Here is a 20,959-nt window from a genome sequence, read left to right as displayed (position 1 = left end):
ATTAAACCTTGAAACATTAGTTTATTATACTCTATTGACAAATAAAAATAACCTCAAATATATACATACAATCATTTGTATATTCTTATATCAACATACCACATTTAGGCTACTATACAAACTTAAAAACAATAGTGTTATAGTGCAACAACCCGTTAGGAAAACAGGCGAGTAAGGTATTGCCGAACATGGAAAATAATATGTGAAAAAAAACACAAAACAAAACAAAAAAACCCAACAAAGCCAATTATATTTTGTAGCTTTATTACACAAATTTAGATTAAAATGTACCTCGTGCAGTATGGTCCAACTATCTAATTGGTCTATTCATTGAGATTCCTTTGCTGTTAGGTATAACATTTTTTGAAGAAGAAGTTAAACAAAAAAAAAGTTCCAGTGAAATCCAAAAGAATCCATTACACTAGTTTTAATCATTTTTAAACACCACAATGTATAACCCCCCCCTGCAAAAAGCTAGCCTTATTTTGGCTTATACAGTTACAACAATGTATGTTCAATAGTTTTAAAGAATCATGTACATAAAAGAAACATACTCCATTGTTTGTGAAGCAATAAGAAATGTAGGTTAGAAAAAGATTGATAGGTTATTGCCCACTGAGTCAACATAGCACTGGTGTAGGGTCAGAAAGTAGTACATCATCAGAATGTGGTACATGTAGCTGTTTAGCGGCAGAAAACGGTACCCTGTCAATGCTGTGACTGACTACTGCACAGGTCACTACAAACAAGAAAAACTGTAGTTCACCCACAAAATCGTATAGGTTTACAATTGTAGATTGCCCAATTTGTTACTCATTAGATAGTCACATACATTTTCTGAATTGTTGAAAAAAAAAAGCTATTAAAAAGAACTTTAAGGGCCAAACTCAGTACCTCGTACCGCTTTCAGATGGGTATTTCCTTGTTTTCAGAGCTAAAGTCATTTAAGCATACCCAGGCAAACGCAGTACACGGTGTACCACATTTTAACGTGTACCACAAAATACACTACAGGTAACACCTTTTTTATCGTCTAAGTTGTTGAGGTTTCATACAATAACAAAATGTAAATAATAATCAGTGAAATAAATAATTAGACTGATAAATGAATGTGCAGTGTTGCCATAGGGGGAAAAAAACAAAACTTTTTTTTAGTTTAATTCAGACAGTAAACAATATAGAGAATCGCGAGGTTTGCAATTCTTATGTGGTTTTCTACAATGACACATAATAACACATACATAAATAAATACATGGAACATGACAATAAATTAAATCAGGCTTTCAAAGAGGATATTTACAACAACAAAATCAATTCACAATCACAATCTGTAAATAATAATAATGTAGTCATCAAAGCTTAGTAACCAATATACATAGCTCTCGTGTAACGAGTTGATTAACATACTGTGTTCATCGTGTTTGATTATTTAAAAGTAGCCTAATAGCTTTCACTCGGCAGAAGGCGCACAACAACATTTGCTTTCACTTTTAAGTCTAGTTTATTCCTCTCGTCCCCACGGTCCAATTCCAGAATGCACCTGCTCACCTGCCGCTATCAGTCTAACGGGACAAGCTCCCCTGCCAATCCCATTCCCCCTTTCTCCCCCCTCCCCCCCCTCTCCCCCTTCTCAGTACGCAGGCGTGGTGAGCAGTACCGCAGGCAGGGGGCGGCAACATGGCGGAGTGAGCTGTATCGGCTTCAAACGACAACACTAGCAACTGCACCGCTACTGGCTGACATCTGCTAGCTATTTAGAAAAAAGATAGCACATTCTGCTAATCATTTAGAAATACAGTCTAACAGCGAGCAGCTTGCATTTCAAATCGTACGTGGTGCAAAGAGTGGAATTTAAAAGGAAAAGATATAATTTTTCTTGTTATTATTCCAGAATTTTCTTTTTTTTTTTTCATCTTGATGCTTTTCTCAGTCGGAGGGTGATAGAAGCAGGTGACACCGCAGCCGCTACTTCGGTTTCGGGTGGAAATGTCGAGCGAGAAGCCGGTGTCGGTACCGGGTTCGGTTTCGCTCTCCGACCGAGAACCTCTCCCTGGTCTTGGCCAGCAAGGTGCTGCTGTCTCCGCTGCCGGGGAGGTGATGGTGTCGGGTTCGGGTTCGATGGTTCTGCCGGCCGGGGTGATTAACCCCTCAGTCCCGATCCGGAATATCAAGATGAAATTCGCCGTCTTGATCGGACTGATCCAGGTCGGAGAGGTTAGCAACAGGGACATCGTCGAGACTGTTCTGAACCTGGTAAGATTAATACGAGCCACACGATAAATAGTCTACACTGGCATTAATTGCAGGTATTATTAAAATATACGATCTCCTTATAATATCTTTTTTTTCTTGCAGTGCAAGTACAGTTTGACTGTTTGGGTATCTACAAGGTGATAGGAAAAAAATGCAACTATGTGTTTATGCCAGACACACGGTGATGGGTGTTATAACATAGGTGCAATGAGGCTTTTTTCCTTAGTGGCAAGATTATTGAATTGTCTTTGTTAATATTAACTAGGTTGCAATCTGGATCTTCTGTTTTGCGCTGTCATGTTACTGTACTAAAATAATTGTAAAATTGTTATCTGTATTTTTTTTTTTTTTAGTACAATCAATCTGATTCGTTTGTTACATTATAGCCGGCTTCTTTATTGGTGGATGCCATTTGTGACACACGCGAAAGCAGTTTAAAATGGTATCTGTTTTGCGAAGGTGATGTATTGTATAGATGGGGAAATTCAACATTTGAATGTCTTCGAAAAGGCAGATAGTTATTAAAGGGCTGGGTTACTTATGGACCGCATTGTCCCATGAAGTTACAAAAGGAAAAACATTTTGCTCCTCTGCTTACCATTTAAAACCAGTTGCTATATTAGAACAAATTGCGTTGTTTTGGGAAGTTAAATGCACAGTAGAATAGCATCTGAATTGTTTAATTATTTAGCCAAAAAAATGAAGTGGATGGATAGTAATGTAGGCTGATTGTTTAGAAAAAATACCAACCATACTTTGTATCCACAACTGACGGGTTAACATGAGAACAGATGCTGGCGATATGAATACTCTTCTCTGAACCTGCCCCTTTTTGTCTGCACCGTTCAGTGTTTAGATTTTTGGCGTCTGTTTACGTTTGTCTGACGACAGATAGAACCAAAACGCTGCACTGCGTGCAATTAACGGATATTTATTAACCCGGTGCTTTTATTATTTACGCCCGGCTGTAGGTGCATGCAGGAACAGAAGCAATACAATAATGCAAGTCAAATGTGCACGGAAGCAGATGAGACGGGTGTAGACATCACCTATGATGCTGGTATAGGCTTTACAATATTTTTGATAAGGTACCCTGCACATCAAACACATTTCAGACTTTTGAGTCATTTGTTTTTCTGGTGCTCTTTTCTTTATTTACAATGAACGTGTTGAGTTTAAAAATGCTTTACATACTATATATATATATATATATATATATATATATATATATATATATATATATATATATATATATATATATATATATATATAGGTTTTCCTTGTATCTAATACTTTATTGCATTTTGAGAAGATTTTTATTGTAATACCTTCCCCAGTGTTAAATAGAAGATAGGTGAAGGCCCACCTTAAATGTGTAATACAAATTATGGCTGTATAGCTTCCTTTTTATAAAATCAGTTGCTTGTAGGCATTATCTGAGCTCTCTACAGTCTTAAAACGGTGGTTTTTCAGTGTGCATCTATAAGCAATATGTTTTTCACATCGGGGTTACACATGTCTTATCTTTAAGTAAGATGTTGCAGCATTAAAAGCCACGTAATGCTCATAAATGTGTACAAGTGAGGGGGTAGTAGCGCCTTCACTGGCAGGGAACTGATCTGAATGTGAAAGCAGGCTTGTGGGGTGGGGGGTGGGGGGGGGCTGCTGCAGTGGTAATGTATTTAGAACCAGCCAGTGCTTAACAGATGGGCTGAAAGAAACTGTGCAGTAAAAGACAAAACAACATGTAAACCTGGACTGTGCATTACTTCCTGCACTTCATCATCTGTGTCTGATGTATGGTTGTGTGTGTGCGCACATGGTACAATACTGTATGTGTTTGGAATAAGGACTTGGGGAGGTAGATATTTTTATTGTGGTAAATCCCAGAAACCACAACCATGTCTAGTGGTGCTGCATTATTGATTGAGGTGGAGTGCACTCCAGCAGTGTTTAATATGGGATGCATTCATTTGTTGTGAGGGGCAGGCGTTAATTGATAGCCTGTGCATTTTATGAAGAGCAAGTTTTGAAAAATTTATGTCTCAAGTGATTACAGCTTGATATTCCACACAGATTCAGAAATAAGGTCATGGTTATAACACAAACATTTTCTAAATGCATTATATTGATTGTCAGGCTGTGATCAGATAATGTTTTGCCACACATATAGTAAAACATTTTAAATGTTTGTGTTTATTGTCAATATTAGAGAGAAGGAGAATTTGTTCATACTGTAAAATAAAAAAGCCTTTGAGAATTCAACTAAAGAGCATGTTGCCCCTGAACTAAATGTAAATCATATACTGTTAGTGACTACAGTGGCTTGCGAAAGTACCCCCCCCCCCCCCCCCCCCCCCCCCCCCCCCCCTTGGCATTTTTCCTGTTTTGTTGCCTTACAACCTAGAATTAAAATTGATTCTTTGGGGGTTTGTATCATTTGATTTACACAACATGCCTACCACTTTGAAGATGCAAAATATTTTTTATTGTGAAACAAACAAGAAATAAGACAAAAAAACAGAAAACTTGAGTGTGCATAAGTATTCACCCCCCCAAAGTCAATACTTTGTAGAGCCACCTTTTGCAGCGATTACAGCTGCAAGTCTCTTGGGGTATGTATCTATAAGCTTGGCACATCTAGCCACTGGGATTTTTGCCCATTCTTCAAGGCATAACCGCTCCAGCTCCTTCAAGTTGGATGGGTTCCGCTGGTGTACAGCAATCTTTAAGTCATACCACAGATTCTCAATTGGATTGAGGTCTGGGCTTTGACTAGGCCATTCCAAGACATTTAAATGTTTCCCTTTAAATCACTCGAGTGTTGCTTTAGCAGTATGCTTAGGGTCATTGTCCTGCTGGAAGGTGAACCACCGTCCCAGTCTCAAATCTCTGGAAGACTGAAACAGGTTTCCCTCAAGAATTTCCCTGTATTTAGCGCCATTCATCATTCCTTCAATTCTGACCAGTTTCCCAATCCCTGCCGATGAAAAACATCCCCACAGCATGATGCTGCCACCACCATGCTTCACTGTGGGGATGGTGTTCTCGGGTTGATGAGAGGTGTTGGGTTTGCGCCAGACATAGCGTTTTCCTTGATGGTCAAAAAGCTCAATTTTAGTCTCATCTGACCAGAGTACCTTCTTCCATATGTTTGGGGAGTCTCCCACATGCCTTTTGGCGAACACCAAACGTGTTTGCTTATTTTTTTCTTTAAGCAATGGCTTTTTTTCTCTTCCGTAAAGTCCAGCTCTGTGGAGTGTACGGCTTAAAGTGGTCCTATGGACAGATACTCCAATCTCTGCTGTGGAGCTTTGCAGCTCCTTCAGGGTTATCTTTGGTCTCTTTGTTGCCTCTCTGATTATTGTCCTCCTTGCTTGGTCCATGAGTTTTGGTGGGCGGCCCTCTCTTGCCAAGTTTGTTGTGGTGCCATATTCTTTCCATTTTTTAATAATGGCTTTAATGGTGCTCCGTGGGATGTTCAAAGTTTCGGATATTTTTTTATAACCCAACCCTGATCTGTACTTCTCCACAACTTTGTCCCTGACCTGTTTGGAGAGCTCCTTGGTCTTCGTGGTTCCGCTTGCTTGGTGGTGTTGCAGACTCTGGCGCCTTTCAGAACAGGTGTATATATACCGAGATCATGTGACAGATCATGTGACACTTAGATTACACACAGGTGGACTTTATTTAACTAATTATGTGACTTCTGAAGGTAATTGGTTGCACCAGATCTTATTTAGAGGCTTAATAGCAAAGGGGGTGAATACATATGCACGCACCACTTTTCCGTTATTTACTTTTTAGAATTTTTTGAAACAAGTTATTTTTTTCATTTCACTTCACCAATTTGGACTATTTTGTGTATGTCCATTACATGAAATCCAAATAAAAATCCATTGTAATTCCAGGTTGTAAGGCAACAAAATAGGAAAAATGCCAAGGGGGGGTCAATACTTTCGCAAGCCACTGTAGGTGTTCCAAAAACTCACAAAATAAATATTAAGCTTGTCCTTTTTTGTCCTTAAGTATTTTTCAGTGCAAAAAAAAATCTTACTTTCTATACCTAAATAAAGAATATGCAAACTGAAAGTTTGAAATAGTTTTCCTTCATTTAACATTCCTTAATTAGGTAGCATTAACTTTATTTTTATGCAATGAATTCCATTAGTTGAAAAGATTTAAAGAAACCCTACTGTCTAGAACGAATTAGAATTTACTTATTTTTTTAAAAAGTATGTGTTTTATATTGTGACTGTAGATAGCTGAAAAAATACATGAGAAACTGATGTGTTTTTTTTTATTTTTTATACCAGAGCATATCAGTACCTAGGGGACAATAACAAGCTTAGAGATCAAGGGCAAAGTAAAAATACTGCTCCAACAGAAGAAAAGTTTAGTGCTGTTCAGCTTGAGTAATTACTATCTGTGTGCTCTGCAGAACACAGCACACAGCTGGTGCTGCCACACACGCATATATTTCACTGGACTGGAAGATTCAGTACAGCCACGCTGTGTAAAAAGCCAGCTATTTGTCTCTGGAACAGGAAAGTTAGATACTGTGCAAAATACACATTGGACCACTTGGTTCAGGACCTACGGTAAAACTGATTATTAAAGTATTTTGTCTTCTGCTGATAATTTATCAGAAATGACTCTTCTGCCTCCTTTCAAAACATTTTCTGTTGACTTTTTGATTACAAGCACGTGACTTTTGGTTGTGTGAAGCAATTGAGAAGTATTAGATGAATCACTATGGAGGAGTATCCCCCATGTTTTCAGCTTAATGTCATTACCTCTGAAGAATGTTCTCGAGGGCCAGGGTTAGTTTTACAACAGAGCTCTAAGCACTGAACTGAAAAAGTCTGCGTTAGTGGAGAATGTAGAGAAATTGGCCAAGTTAAAGGACTGATATTTGAGAAGTTTTGCTTAGTGTTCTTTCATGTTTTCAGTGAAAGTTTTGGTTTTAAAAAATTAAATCGCTGTATAGACAATAAACACAGGAAAAACACTGGAAATGGTTACTAAATTCATGTTGATTTCACCCCTTTTCCATTAAGAAAACCCCAAAACTACTACAAAAAAAACCCAAAACAAACCAGTGCAGTTGGTCATTGACCCACCTTCCTGACTTGTATCTATCATTGATTCAATCAGAATACTTTAAACCCGCTCCAACTACTGAATGGCGGCAAATTCCTACATTTCTATTGGAGACTCTGCTTGCGAGATTTAACACAAGATTATAATTGTTTGTAAGATTTAAAGTACATTACAATTAGATAGGGAGGATTTCAAACAAAGTTGAAAACTGCAAAATGTAAAAAAAAAAAAAAAAAAAGCCTAGACACACAACAACCCCAGACAGCAAAGGAAAGAAGCTTAAGTGTGCTGTTGAGTGACTATACATATCGTGACAGAAAAAATGCCCAAGCATTTTGGAAAATAACTGAAAACAATAATCAGTATAAAAAGTGAAATCCCCAGAAAAAAAAAAAATTCTGGGTATCTCAAATAGTTAAAAATATGCACATAAAAATGAAAATAATCAAAAGTGAAAAACAGAAGCCCTAGTTCTAGTAAACCATGCACAAATTAGGTCAAAATGTCCTTGGAAACGATTATGTTGTATCTCAGGGGACATGTTCTGTAGATCATCCAAATAAATATAATCAAGCAAATAACAGTTGGTAAATTAATTATTTTGTGCAAAAGGTACAGTAGCTTTGGTTTCCAAATGTAACACAAATATTTTAGTTTGAAAAAAGATAATAAAGAAAACATTCATACTACTAACCAAGGTTTTAAACTCAATTTCCATCCTTCTCTCTAGCATGAGCTGCATTATTACTGGTTTTGTTTTTCAGTTTTTTGCTATTTTAATCTCTTGCGGTAGATCATGGAGCGCAGTGATTTTATACCAGCAGGCAGGGTTTAGTTTTATAGTGTTATCTTCATTAAAAAAGGGAGACCAGTAATAATGTTGCTTGTGCTAATATGTGTTCATTGTATTTGACCTTGCTTAACACTTCTTAAATACTACATCATTGTTAAACCAAGATATGCATGATAGGAACAGACTGATTAGGATGGAAGTTTAGAGACTAACCCTGTTTTGATGGCTAATGTTGTGAGCTGCACTTAAGAACACCCTGCAGTGTTTACAGTTGCTTTACCTTTGCTGTGTCCCATGTTCACAGCAGTATAGTTCAACACAAACCCTGATTTATATTTTTTATTTATACATAATGGGTCCTAAATCAACCAGGGACAACTTTTACTCTGTAGCGTTCGCCTGGAGAAATATAATTTGGTAGCATATCCAGATCACGTACCTCCTACAGCAATGCTAGTGCTCTGATTGAATTGGGTGGAGTGTTGTGGAACAGAGAATACGCATACTTGCTGAAGGGAGCAAGATCTGGATACGCTGTGACGTTTGCAAGAGAAATTCTGTTTTTCCTGTGGAAAGCTAAAAGTTGAGAAATTCATTCTGCAGGTGATTTATGATTCTTGATGTGTGAATAAAACAATTGGGATTCTGTTGAAAAGCACATTGCTGCAATATGGACAAGATGGAACACAACAAATGTAATGTAATGCGTTTCTGTAATCCTTTAGGCTGCCAAATAACAGAGCTGTGGCCATATAGGATATAGGAAACCCATTATTTGAATCACGCAATAAATAATAAAAATACATTGTATTCTTCATCTAAGTGGTGGTGTTCTTCTTCGGTAACAGAAAATCTAGTTATTGTGCCTACTTTGGAATTAGTCATTTGGTTGTTTGGGGGCAGTGAACACTTCTCTGTATCTGCTGATTTTATATGTCCACATTTGAAATGGTTTAGATATAAGACATTCCACCCAGACTTTCTACATTTTTAAAGGTAATGACACAAGGTTGGTTCAGCTATTGAAGTGTGTATTTAGGCGTCCAAAATTTGGCCATATTTCTTGCAAGTACTGTGCATCTTAAACCTGATTGTTTGAGCTTTTGATGGTTGCAACTTCCATTATCAGAATGACACTGATACCTAATCAACTATTCTTTGGCAGGAGATATGTACCTAGCATGCGTTGAGGTACATTTTAATATATAGTGCTGTGAAAAAGTATTTGCGCCCTGTCTGATTTTCTGCATTTTTGCATATTTCTGACACTGAATGTTATCAGAACTTTAACCAAAATCTAATATTAGATAAAAGGGACCCTAAGTGAACAAAAAACACTAAATTTTGATGCTTATTTCATTTATTTATTAAAGAAAGTTATGCAACACCCAATGCACCGTGTGAAAAAGTAATTGCCCCCTTCGACTCAATAACTGGTTACGACAACTTTAGCAGCAATAACTGCAACCAAACGCTTTCTGTAGTTATTGATCAGTCTCTCACAGCGCCGTGGAGGAATTGGCCCACTCCTTCATGCAGAACTGCTTCAAGTCAGTGACATTTGTGAGTTTTCGAGCATAAATTGCTCGTTTCAGGTCCTGCCACAACATCTCAATTGGGGTTTAGGTCTGGACTTTGACTAGGCCATTCCAAAACTTAAAATTTTTTGTTCTTCAACCATCTGATGTAGACTTGCTTGTAGGGGTGTCACGATATGAACATTTTCTCATACAATTATTGTGTGTGTTATTATCACGATAATTGCAATAAACACTATAATTTGCAAAGAACTACAAAAAAAAAAAAAAAAAACTTTACAAATTTATAAGGTTTACTGTTTATTAAGTTATAATAGGTATGAAATCAGTATAGCCTAAACTTTAACAAACAAAAAAATGGTGCTTACTTATAATACAATAGATATGTATACAATTCTCGATATTTGAAATGCAAATTTAATTTGTTATTTAATTTGATATTATTGATTTAATTTGGTTTTTGGGGGGTACAGTTGGTTTCCCTCTTCACTGTCTGTCATCTTGTAGTGCAGTGGTGCCGTAAACTCACACGTGATTTAAATGTAATTGATGTTACACAGTGGGCCATGTAACACGACCAATCAGAGCATTAGAAAAGTAGATCAGAGTTTCTACACTGGAAAAGAGAATGCAGGACGAAGTATACAGTATGGTACTGGCAGATCACTTTAAAAATTCCATCACTGCAATTTGAGCTTATTTGTATGAATAATTTAGCATTACAAATTATCACTTGAAGTTGGTGAATCATAAATATAAATAATTACCACGATACTGAAAAATATTGATGATACAATAATTGCCAGAATTTTTATCACGATTATCTTTTGATCGTCATACCGCAACACCCCTAGACAGGGGGCAAATACTTTTTCGCGGCACTGTAAGAATTCAACACCATCTCCCCGAATATCAGTCAATCATTCTTTATTTTATGTAGTTCCTTTCACAGTGGACCACCATCACAAAGCATTACAAAATGCAGTAATAACAAGAAAATCCACAATACTTTAAAATACAGAGAAATGCATAATACATGAGGTACAGTAAAAAAAAAAAAAAAATGCATAATTCATTAAATACAGTGGAATGTGCATAATACATGATAGTAGCATCTAAACCACAGCAGCTCTTTATACCGCAAACCTACAATTTGCAGGCTACTGGTGCGTGGCTAAGTACAATATGTGAACTTGCCTAGAACACTGAACACATGCCTGCTGCAGTGTACAGACGGGGATTGCGCTAATTACACTCCGGCCATGCATTTTGTAGACATTAAAGATTTGCTGACATAAGGTGGTTTAACAATAGATGTTTGCTCGTGTACTAGTCGACCCCCCCCCCCCCCACCTCAGGATTGTGTTTTGGTTGTTAAATTTCTCGACATATACTCGAGCAAATACGGTAATAACACTAACAAGTCTATATTTACACAAGGCTCACAAGATGACTTAAATCCAAAGATAACAGTTTTTAAGTGCAAACATGTAACATTTATGCAGTATTTATTATTAATAGAAGTACAGAAGAATCTATTTTGATTTGTTTTCTTTGAACTGTTGCTTTTGAACAGATTGTAAACTCTGCTGTTCCAGAACATATTTGGAAGTCAACTGTTGATAAATCTTACAAGGCATTTTTATGATAAGATTGTGACTCTAAAAGTGCTCCTTTGAGTGCAGTGCTTGACAAATATTTAAGATTAGTGTTTTAATATGTGCTTATGAGTATTTCGGTATGTTCTACTTCTGCGCTGTCCATTTTGATTTCATTGAGATGCTGTGACAGAGTGGTCTGCAGTGTACAGGTGCAGGAGTGATGCAGTGATCAATAACAGACAGACAATGATAATCCAGGTGCAATGGTGTTTTTATTTTATGATCCAATGAATTATGGGAATGAATTATCTGGCCTTCCAGTCCAGGGCACTGTTCCCTTTACACAGCGCCCTCACAGGTCAGGAGGGAGATTTATCCCCAAGAATCATTCTGTCTCTGTCACAGATCCAAGTTAAATTACAGTACTCTCGTTATTTCAGTAATTCACAAATCTCTGTTTGCAAACCAGATATTTTAAAATGAAAGTTCATGATGGCTATAACACATGTTTCTTTTAAAACTGTACTTTTAAGACAGCATGTATGTAATAGGAGTACAACATGGGTAAGATGTATGGAATTATTTTGTAGCTGCTATCACTTTAAGATGTTTTAAAATAACAAAACCAAACAAAAATGCTAAGATTTGGGTGGGATAGGTGTTCTAGCATTGTACTGTAGTAAAATTCAAAGTCAATTTCACAGTCAATTTTTCTATAGCCTACATATTTAGCACATTGACTTAAAGTAACTCTTAAATGTCAGAAGTGTGACCTCAGCAAAAACACATAAGCTGCCTTGGTTATTATTATTATTATTATTATTATTAATAATAATAATAATAATAATAATAATAATAATAATAATAATAATAATAATAATGACAGTGCTGTATGGTGTGATTAAAAACTTCACACACCATATGATGATACCCAAAGTACCTTTTCCCTGATATGATATGATTAGCTAGGAAACAACATTTTTGGAATGCAAATGGCAAACATGAATGACTCAGCTGTGTTAGTCAAAAATGCTACTGTTACATAATTATAATGTGGATCTAAAAAAAAGTTTTTTCGAGTGTAACTGAATTACTCTTATGACCAATGGAGCGATTTTCATATCTTAACTAAATTGTTACATTACTGTGATTAAAAAAAAAAAAAAAAAAAAAAAAAAAAAAAGACACACAACATATTTTTTCCCTTTTGTTTATCAGGTATCAAGGTGTATTTTCAAATGAATCCAAAAATCACCAGAACGGTCTCTGTTCATTCATAGATTTTGAACAGTGTATGCAGAGGTTCGCTGGAGTAGCCAGGAAATTTTTGCCACTGGGGCAAAAATAGAAATACCTCTAGAAACTTTCAATTTTTTGACAGTGCCAAGCGTTCCCCTTTAGTCTGATTCAGTTTTAAATACAGCTATTGCCAAAACTTTCGCAGCACCTAGAATTTTCGGATTGAGACAGTATTCAATTAAAAAATAAAACAAAATATATGAACATGATTTAGATATTTCATTTATCATGTAATCAAAGAAGATACTAAATGATATCGCAGAAGTCTACCAGAAGCCATAATATAGCACAGTATTTCATGTTAGATTTCAAAATGTAACTTTTGTCTGTTTTTCATTAAGTAGCCTATATGGAAAACCCTACAAAGCGGTGTGTAATTCAATATGTTAACGTAACATTATTCAGCAGGTTTCATTAAACTTTATGAAACGGAGTGTGTTAATTCTATAGGGTGATGCAAAACTTTTGGTCATTGCTGCATGTCAATGTATAGGGTTTAAACGTTCATAAAACGTAAGCAAAATGCACGTTCCTAGTAGCTTATTGAATAGCTAAATGTGAAAATAGGTTTTCATGTGTTACATGAATAGATTAATATTCGTTAACCAAAGTGTGTTTTTTCATTTTTTTAATGAAAACATCCAGATTGAAAACTATAATCATTAGTTTAAATAAAGCTTAACAGTTTTCTCTATTAGTGCGTGGTAATGTCGAATAATGCTTTGAATAGAAAACAGTATTTGCCAACTATTCATACCTTACAAGAACAAAGTTTCATGAGTTGGATGGGGCAAAACACCCATGTTAAAAACACTGATAATGTATACGATTTCCAAAAGAATTAAAAAATATATTGCCACCTGTGCATGTACAAGTTTAAAATAAATAAATAAATAATAATCTGTCGGAAACTGTATTTAATAGTATTTTCAGCATGGTTAAACTGTGCATCTTGCCCAGTCCTACCCAGTTATTTCCATTATGTACCATTTTTTAAAACTATTAACTATTCTGAAACCACATAAAAACATTACTTTCAGTTGCATATAGTTGCAGTCAAAACTAACCACTGGGTAACAAGAAGCTGAAGCTAGCGTTGCATTAGTCTTTAATTACTCATTTTATTTTGTCAGTAATGGTTTAAAAATATGTAGCCCTAAAGCCAAGACATGAAAAAGAAGACCATGATATCAAACATCTAGTAAATGGCACTGCGGGCAAAGCAGCAGTGATAACGGGACCTGTCAATCTTTCTTTGCTATGTACAGTACTTCTGAGTTATCTTAAAATAAGTTATAGGAACTCTGGAAGCCGCGCTCACTAGTATTGCTTTTCTGGCCAGCTGTCTGAATTGGTCCATGTTTAGCGCTAATGCTCTCGAATGAGGTGATCTTTCGGCACTGCATCACATTAAAACAATTCTAAACATGCACATTTAACTTCCATACTGTATTGTGTGTAAAGGTTAACTGTGTGCAGTTGGGGTTAACGTATATCCAGCCAATCAGAATAGTTTAATAGGCAAGCGGCTGGAACTGTTTTTTAAGAAACTGTATTTTCAAGTGTGTGGTTTCCCTGGCTGAGACGGAATATCTAGTCAATAGGATGCTATCCTGACACCTCCCCAAGAAAAAATCTCAACGGCCCCTGGAAAAAGTAAGTAAATAAAAAAAAAAAATAAATAAAAATGAAAAACAATTTGCACGTCCCATCCTGACGTGGCGGCTGGGGCAATGGCCACAGTGTAGCTACGCTAGTGCAGAGGTTTAGCCCATCTTTGAAAGGTAGATGGTTGGCGTCTCTTCATCGTGGTATTCTAATTTGCTTTTACAGCATACCTCATGACAAACAGTACATCGGTCTGTTTGTGAGGACTTGAGCTTGCACTGAATGATTGCTTATATCTAGGCTCTACGGCCACCATGGGAGTTAACAATAATGAAAATGTATTTTTTATTGCTGACCAATGTTTTACTTGGATGAATGACTTATCAATGTATGTACAGCAAGCACCCCCCTAGGATCCCCTTCAAAATGATATGTTCATACTCAAGTTGTAAACGTATTAATAATAAGAATCATATTTCCATTAAGATCTAAAGCGTGAGAATGTAAGCCGTGTATAAAGCTGTTATAGGCAGCTTAATTTGCAGTTTGCGATCTGTCCAACCTTTTGGCTTTAAAAGCCAGAAAACGCCAAACACAAATTAAATAAAAAAACATTTGAAATTGTTAGATTTGGTTTACTATAATTAAAAAGCTGAATAAAGTTGGAAACAAACAAGGGTGTACCAGAATAAACAAAGACTGTACTATAGTGTTCCTGGCCTGTGATAGCTTTGTTTGATTTTGCTGTACCTTTGCTTCTATCAGATAACTACCGGTATTTGTCTTTCTAGTCATTGTAAATCCATTAAAGGCCAGTGAAAAACTGTTCTGTAAATCGAAAAATAAATATTTTGGAGAACCATCTGTTGGGCAACCCAGAACTACATTACAATACTGATGTGTCAAATTGTAATTTCCTGCTGTTTTCCAGACCCTGATACAGCTTGTTAAAAGTCTATTACATTATATTAAAAGTACTGAACACAAATCAGTTGTACCCAGATACTGAAGAACCCAAATATTGATCATGAGTAGGATCCCTGTGAACATTGCCTATGAATTGAATGGCCTGGTCTCTTCATGTTAAACTGGTCTGCTTGCGGTGTGCCACCATGTCTTATCTTTGCTAATTAAGATGGTTTTTAATTAATCTTTCATTGACAAAGTATAAGATTGATGCAACGGATATGGTAAAGAATTGTGTTAATTAGGCTGCAAGTTGTTCCTTCCAGGTAGGTTTTCCTCTGTAAAAGGCTAATAAGATTAATCTTCTGAAATATAAGGAAAAGCTATCTTGTGTCGACAATTAACAACTAACCTAGATCACAGAATCTTCAATTTTTTTTTCTTTTACTCCAGGTATTGGCCCAATATTGTAGGTTTGCCAGTGGCCTATTTTACAGAATAATTGTCATTTGGTACATGAATGCGCATATAGTAGATTCATGTATTATAAAAAAAAATGGGGCTGCTGTGATTACGCATGGTTATAATTTGCATCTTTGGGTTTTGGTGACTGAATCATACATTGCTTGAGCTTTGCGCTCATGAATTACTGCATCCTATAATATCAAAAAGTTTTTTTTTTTTTTAAATTTGGAATCATTAATTTCTCATTTTCTCCCCAATTTGGAAAGCCCAATTATGTTTTTTCAACTCTGGTCACCACTGCCACCCCCACGCTGACTCGGGAGAGACGAAGACGGGCACACGTTTCGTAGGATGCGTGTGTCCGATAGCAGTCCGCTTCTTTTCACTCTGCAGGCCTGTCATGCAGCCATCTCAGAGCTGTAGCTTTGGAGGACCACACAGTTCTGGGCAACTTACAGGCAGGGCCGCGGGCACCTGGCCAGTCTACAGGGGTCGCTGGTGTGCAGTGAGCCGAGGACATCACGGCCGACCTAATCCCTCCCCACCCGGGTGGCGTTCGTCCAATTGTGCGCCACCCCCTGGGAACTCTGGTCGACGGTCGGCAGTGGAATAGCCTGGAGTCGAACCAGTGATCTCCCGGCTAAAGGGCCAACTTGCACTCCACGCAGAGTGCCTTTACTGGATGCACTACTTGGGAGCCTGATATTATCAGAAACTTGAAGCAAATAATAACCCATCACTAGAACCTGGAAACACATAATGCAGTAAGTGTGATCGACTGCCTCTCCAATTCGTGATGAAATCTACATGTAGGCTAGTTTATGGATGTGAGAGAAAACATTCAGCAGCTGTAGAGGGGATAATGGTGTGTACAACAAGTACAGTATAGCAATGAGCAGAACTTCAGAAGAAGAGTTATGACAGGTGTGGGTGCTTTGAGTAGTTGCTGCTGAGAATGCAACAGTTCAGCAATACAGCTGTTCCAACGCTAGGTATTTTACTGTTTTCTTTGATTTGAATTCTGTATTGCACTTTACTTAGTGGCTTTTACTTATAATTGATAAAAGTGAAAAAAAAAGTGATGGGTCCCTCCCAGAAGTCTTATCTTTAGGAGGGAAATGCATCACAGAGACAGGCAGTCATTGATTATGTGGTATCTGTTTGTGCCTGCCACAGACTTACAACTAAGGCTTACAATTGAAAGCAAGCCAAGAACTGTATAATATGGGGTAGACACATTCTTACTGTTTACCAAATGCACGTACTAACTTTATGCTGATAGCAAATATATGAAACTCTTTAAACATTGCTGACCTCTAAAGATGTCTAGACAACATAACACCAGTATTTAACTGGTCATGGTCATAATCTAAATATTCTTGCCAAAACATTTGTCTAAATTTTATAAATGAGTTTCTTTTTATGACTACTGTGCAATCTGCTTGTCCACCGTTTTGAATAATGTTTCCCTTATGCGGTTGTTGGATTAATACTGTAGCTGATGTTTCTTGGAAATTGAATCTTTACAGGTCCTGAGAGGGATTTGTTTTTTAAATGCTGCGATGAGAAATGTGGGTTTTGTTTAAAGAAAGGTTGTGTATAGGGACACTAGCATTGTTAACTTTGTTTGATTTGGAGGTCAGTTAAGTTTATTGTTGGCTGCAGAAAATAATGAGCCCTTATTTTTTATTTTTTTCCCCCTAGACTCCTGGAGAGTTGCATGCTTGCCAGGATTAGTACAAATTCCTGGCAAATGTTAAAGAGCAAACATCCGAAGCAAAGAATTTAAGACAAAACAATGCAGAGCTTTGCCTAATGTCATTGTTGAACCATATTAAAACTTTTAAAAGTGCTTTGATTAAAAATTGGAAACAGGAAAGGGCAATTATAAATGATTTAAAAAGGATAATTCAAGAATGTTACTTCCAGTACAGAAATATTGAATGGAAAATCCAATTCTAAACACACAGCCTCATTTGAACTGAATTTGAATTTTCATTTGAATTTCTTGATCTGATGATGACACTTTTCAAGTATGAGACCTTTATACAGGAAGGACTGCACTCCAATTCCACAAGATACCAAAGGCAGCAGCACCATACTGCATTAACCAATATCTAGGGCAGCTGTGGCCAGTTCCATAAAACATATTAATTTGAATTACCACATACTGCAACACATACCAGCATGGTTTTTTATGTTTTCTTTAGATTTACTGAGCAATTTCTGTTTAATTGCAAAAAACTTTACGTTTAACAAAAACATTCAGTGTTTCACTATCCTAATTCACATTAATCTTAGGAAATAAACAACTATTGTCCCTGAACTCTGATTGTGGTTTTACAAAGGCAAAGAATAATTCACTTAACTAATACAACATTGGAAAGAGAAAAATACCTACATCCAAAGAATTTGATAGAGGAGTAGTTGGAGAAGAGTTCACTCTGCCAAAAAGAGTTTGTAAAATATATACATTATTTCACATTTACTGCAGTACATAATACACATTTCTATTATGGTAGAACAAGTTATTTGCACACAGGTGCTTCTGTGTTAGAATTCAGAGCATTCAGAAAACCTTATGCCTGACTGTGACAAAGATCGAATGACGCTTGGTGTTAGATCTCCCTCCCAACCTGAGAGGGTATTAGATAAAGGGAGCAGAGTACCCTGGACTAAATGGCATGACACTTTATTTCCGTGGGTAGGTGGAAGTTGGCCGGCTAGAAAAGGGACTGAGCTATGGTATGTAAACTCAATGATCCGAACGGGAAACGGTGTGGCATCTGGCCTTAGTTGCTTGTAGCTTGCTGATGTCGGCTCTTGTGTTCCTGGGTGTAAAAGAGGAAACTGACTTGGTCGAGGGATCAGAGAACGCCCTTTGAACCTTCGGTTCTCTTGAACTGTGTGGGAAATTGCTGCAGTGAGGAAAAAAATGGACATTGTAAATGGGGGATAAAATCTGTGGTGAAATTATTGGGCAAATAAAAATAACGAACCAGAATGCCATTGAGTCAGTATGCTATTGCAATTTAATACAAAAATATGTCGGGGATAAGTGATGAAGACTTGTCCGCTACTCTGTTTTAGAAGACAAGGTTTTGACATCTTGCTGTAAATCCTTCTAGACTTGCTTTTCATGGAGCTAGTTGAGAATATTCTGGCATTTTATTCTCTTAAACCGTGTTGGATAATCCTCAGATTGGGTAAAGGGTGTTACGTGTATCTCCTACAGATACTCTACTTTATTTTGTGTTGCACCAAACATGAAATTGGAAGCACATTGTGTTACAAGATTTATTACCAGATCTGTTGCTGAAGTGTTGAATTCATGTATATCTTGCCCCTCAATACGTATAGTCTTGTGCAAATTATATGTTCTAAATATGTGGAGATTAATGTTAACAAATATGGCTCCTTCTTGCTGAGATGGGATGCATTGTAGCAGAATACATCAAAAGCATCAGTCACGTAACCTTAACAATCATCCAATGACACTCTTGAGTTTCTTATTTTCAGTATCTGATTGAGCTGCATTCCCTGGATTTATCCCCACAAGTCTCTTGAGTTCTTTAGATATAAGTAGATGGCATCTACATTACATTGCATACATTCTGTAATGTTGGCTGGCTTAAATAAAACTAGCTTGGTGCAACATCTGTACCTGAATCTGAATTTCAGTCTTTGGTTTATTTCTGGCACTGCAAATTTTACTTTAAATATCAGAGAAAGCCATTCCCTGGACTTTAAATATTTTCTACCTAATCTTGTATTGTAATCAATGTTTCAAATGAACTGATGCCAGAGCCTGGTAGAGAGAAGGAGAGCAGTACGCTTTTTTAAGGGCATCTGTAATCTTAATGCTCAGCAAGCTGCTAGAGACAGCTTTCTGGTTATCAGATGATTTACTTATCCAACAACTCGACTTCTACATGTTATTCCCTTATCATGCCTTTCCATTGTAGTTTGACTGTCTTCGAAGAGGCAGAGCAAAGAACTATAGGATGCCTCATGTGTGATTAACATAGGTGTTCGGTGCTTTGTGTTCCTGTACACATTCTTAACAGCTGTCTAGGGGAGTAAAAGGTCACACCATATTCAAAGGCTAGGTAGTTGTCACAACATCTTCCACAAACAGATTTCTGCAGTATATCTACTTTACTTTTCTGTTCCCTAATTTAGTGTTAGTCTTTGGTCATTTTCACATTGCATGTCTTGCTGCTGAATTCAATGTATTTGCAGAATCCAATTTCATCCACTGCAAATTGTAACCATTTTAAGCCTTCAAATAAAATTAAATTCTGACATTTTTTATGTAGCTTGAAATATTCATATGCCTTCCTGAAAAATAACTGAATCAACAGAAATGTAATTTGTCACAGCTCCTGATATTTTACTTTTGATTGAGAAAAATGGTTCTTTGTTAACACACATTTCCATTCCAGTGTACAAGAAGGTACAGAAGGCAATGGAGCGTCAGCAAGCTCCAGTTTGAATAACAATTGGTACAGTAAGACATAAAGAGACAAATATTATTCTTTGTGCAATTCCTAGGTGTTTGTGCACAATATAGGATACAGCAAACCAGTAAAAAATGCCTATGTCCAGCCAGTTAATACGGGAACTATCAACTGGATGAGACCATTGAAATAATTGCTCACCAGTTAAATTATATACCCAGACCCATACACACACTAGGTCAGGTTCGGGGTGGAATGTGAACTTTTCCGCAGTTCAGGTGCAGGTCAAAAAAAATAACATTTTTCGAGTCAGACAATTTGGTCTGAATTTGAATCACCAAAAACACTTTCTGCACTTTCAGTGTACTTGCCTGTAACCCTTTCCCAAATAACGTATTAGAAGGTAAATATACTGGTATTTCCTGCACTAAAGCAGGAGGCAATTAGGGAGGAGTCCTCTGATTAAGCAGTGTTCTCGGTTTATATTGCTGCTTATGATAAGTCAAGATCCTTGTAGCACACGGTGAAATGCTTGGGGACAAGGTGAAACAAAAGATAGCGCAGGGTTTATATCATGTAATGGATTATAGTTCGAGAGGTAAATCAGAAGTGTTCTTTTGGAATCCTAGCGAATGAAAATAATGAACATGTGACTAGATTCGTTACCTGTAAAACCTGTTGTGTTTTTTGTGTACAACAGCCACAAAACTGGTACATCTTTGCGAAAGCACAGGTGTAGCTCCTTTTCAGCTGGTGGCATGAAAGGAATAGAGAGGTATTTTATAGTAAAGTAAGTAGAGATTGTTAATATGTTACAATGTTAAAATATATACAGACCACTAGAGAAAGCTACCACGCTGTATAGTCTATTGTATAAACTCAGTCTGTGTGTGAATGTGAGAGAGTCAGTCGACACAGGCAGTAGGTAAAGG

General features: G+C 36.8%; 1 protein-coding gene across 1 annotated transcript in view; it reads left to right on the top strand.

Moving 5' to 3' along the window:
- The first annotated feature begins 1,654 nt into the window (after positions 1-1,654).
- Positions 1,655-20,959, top strand: part of nbeaa (neurobeachin a) — a 270,715-nt gene continuing 251,410 nt past the window's right edge. Inside the window, exon 1 of the mRNA XM_041260057.1 lies at positions 1,655-2,254. Within this exon, the coding sequence (XP_041115991.1) occupies positions 1,988-2,254 (267 nt within the window). The 5' untranslated portion in view covers positions 1,655-1,987. The remainder of the gene's footprint in view (positions 2,255-20,959) is intronic.

The sequence above is a fragment of the Polyodon spathula genome, chromosome 9 (assembly GCF_017654505.1).
Source record: "Polyodon spathula isolate WHYD16114869_AA chromosome 9, ASM1765450v1, whole genome shotgun sequence".
NCBI classification, from domain to species: domain Eukaryota; kingdom Metazoa; phylum Chordata; class Actinopteri; order Acipenseriformes; family Polyodontidae; genus Polyodon; species Polyodon spathula.
Note: the sequence above shows the minus strand (reverse complement) of the source record. Positions and strands in the feature narration are given on the sequence as shown.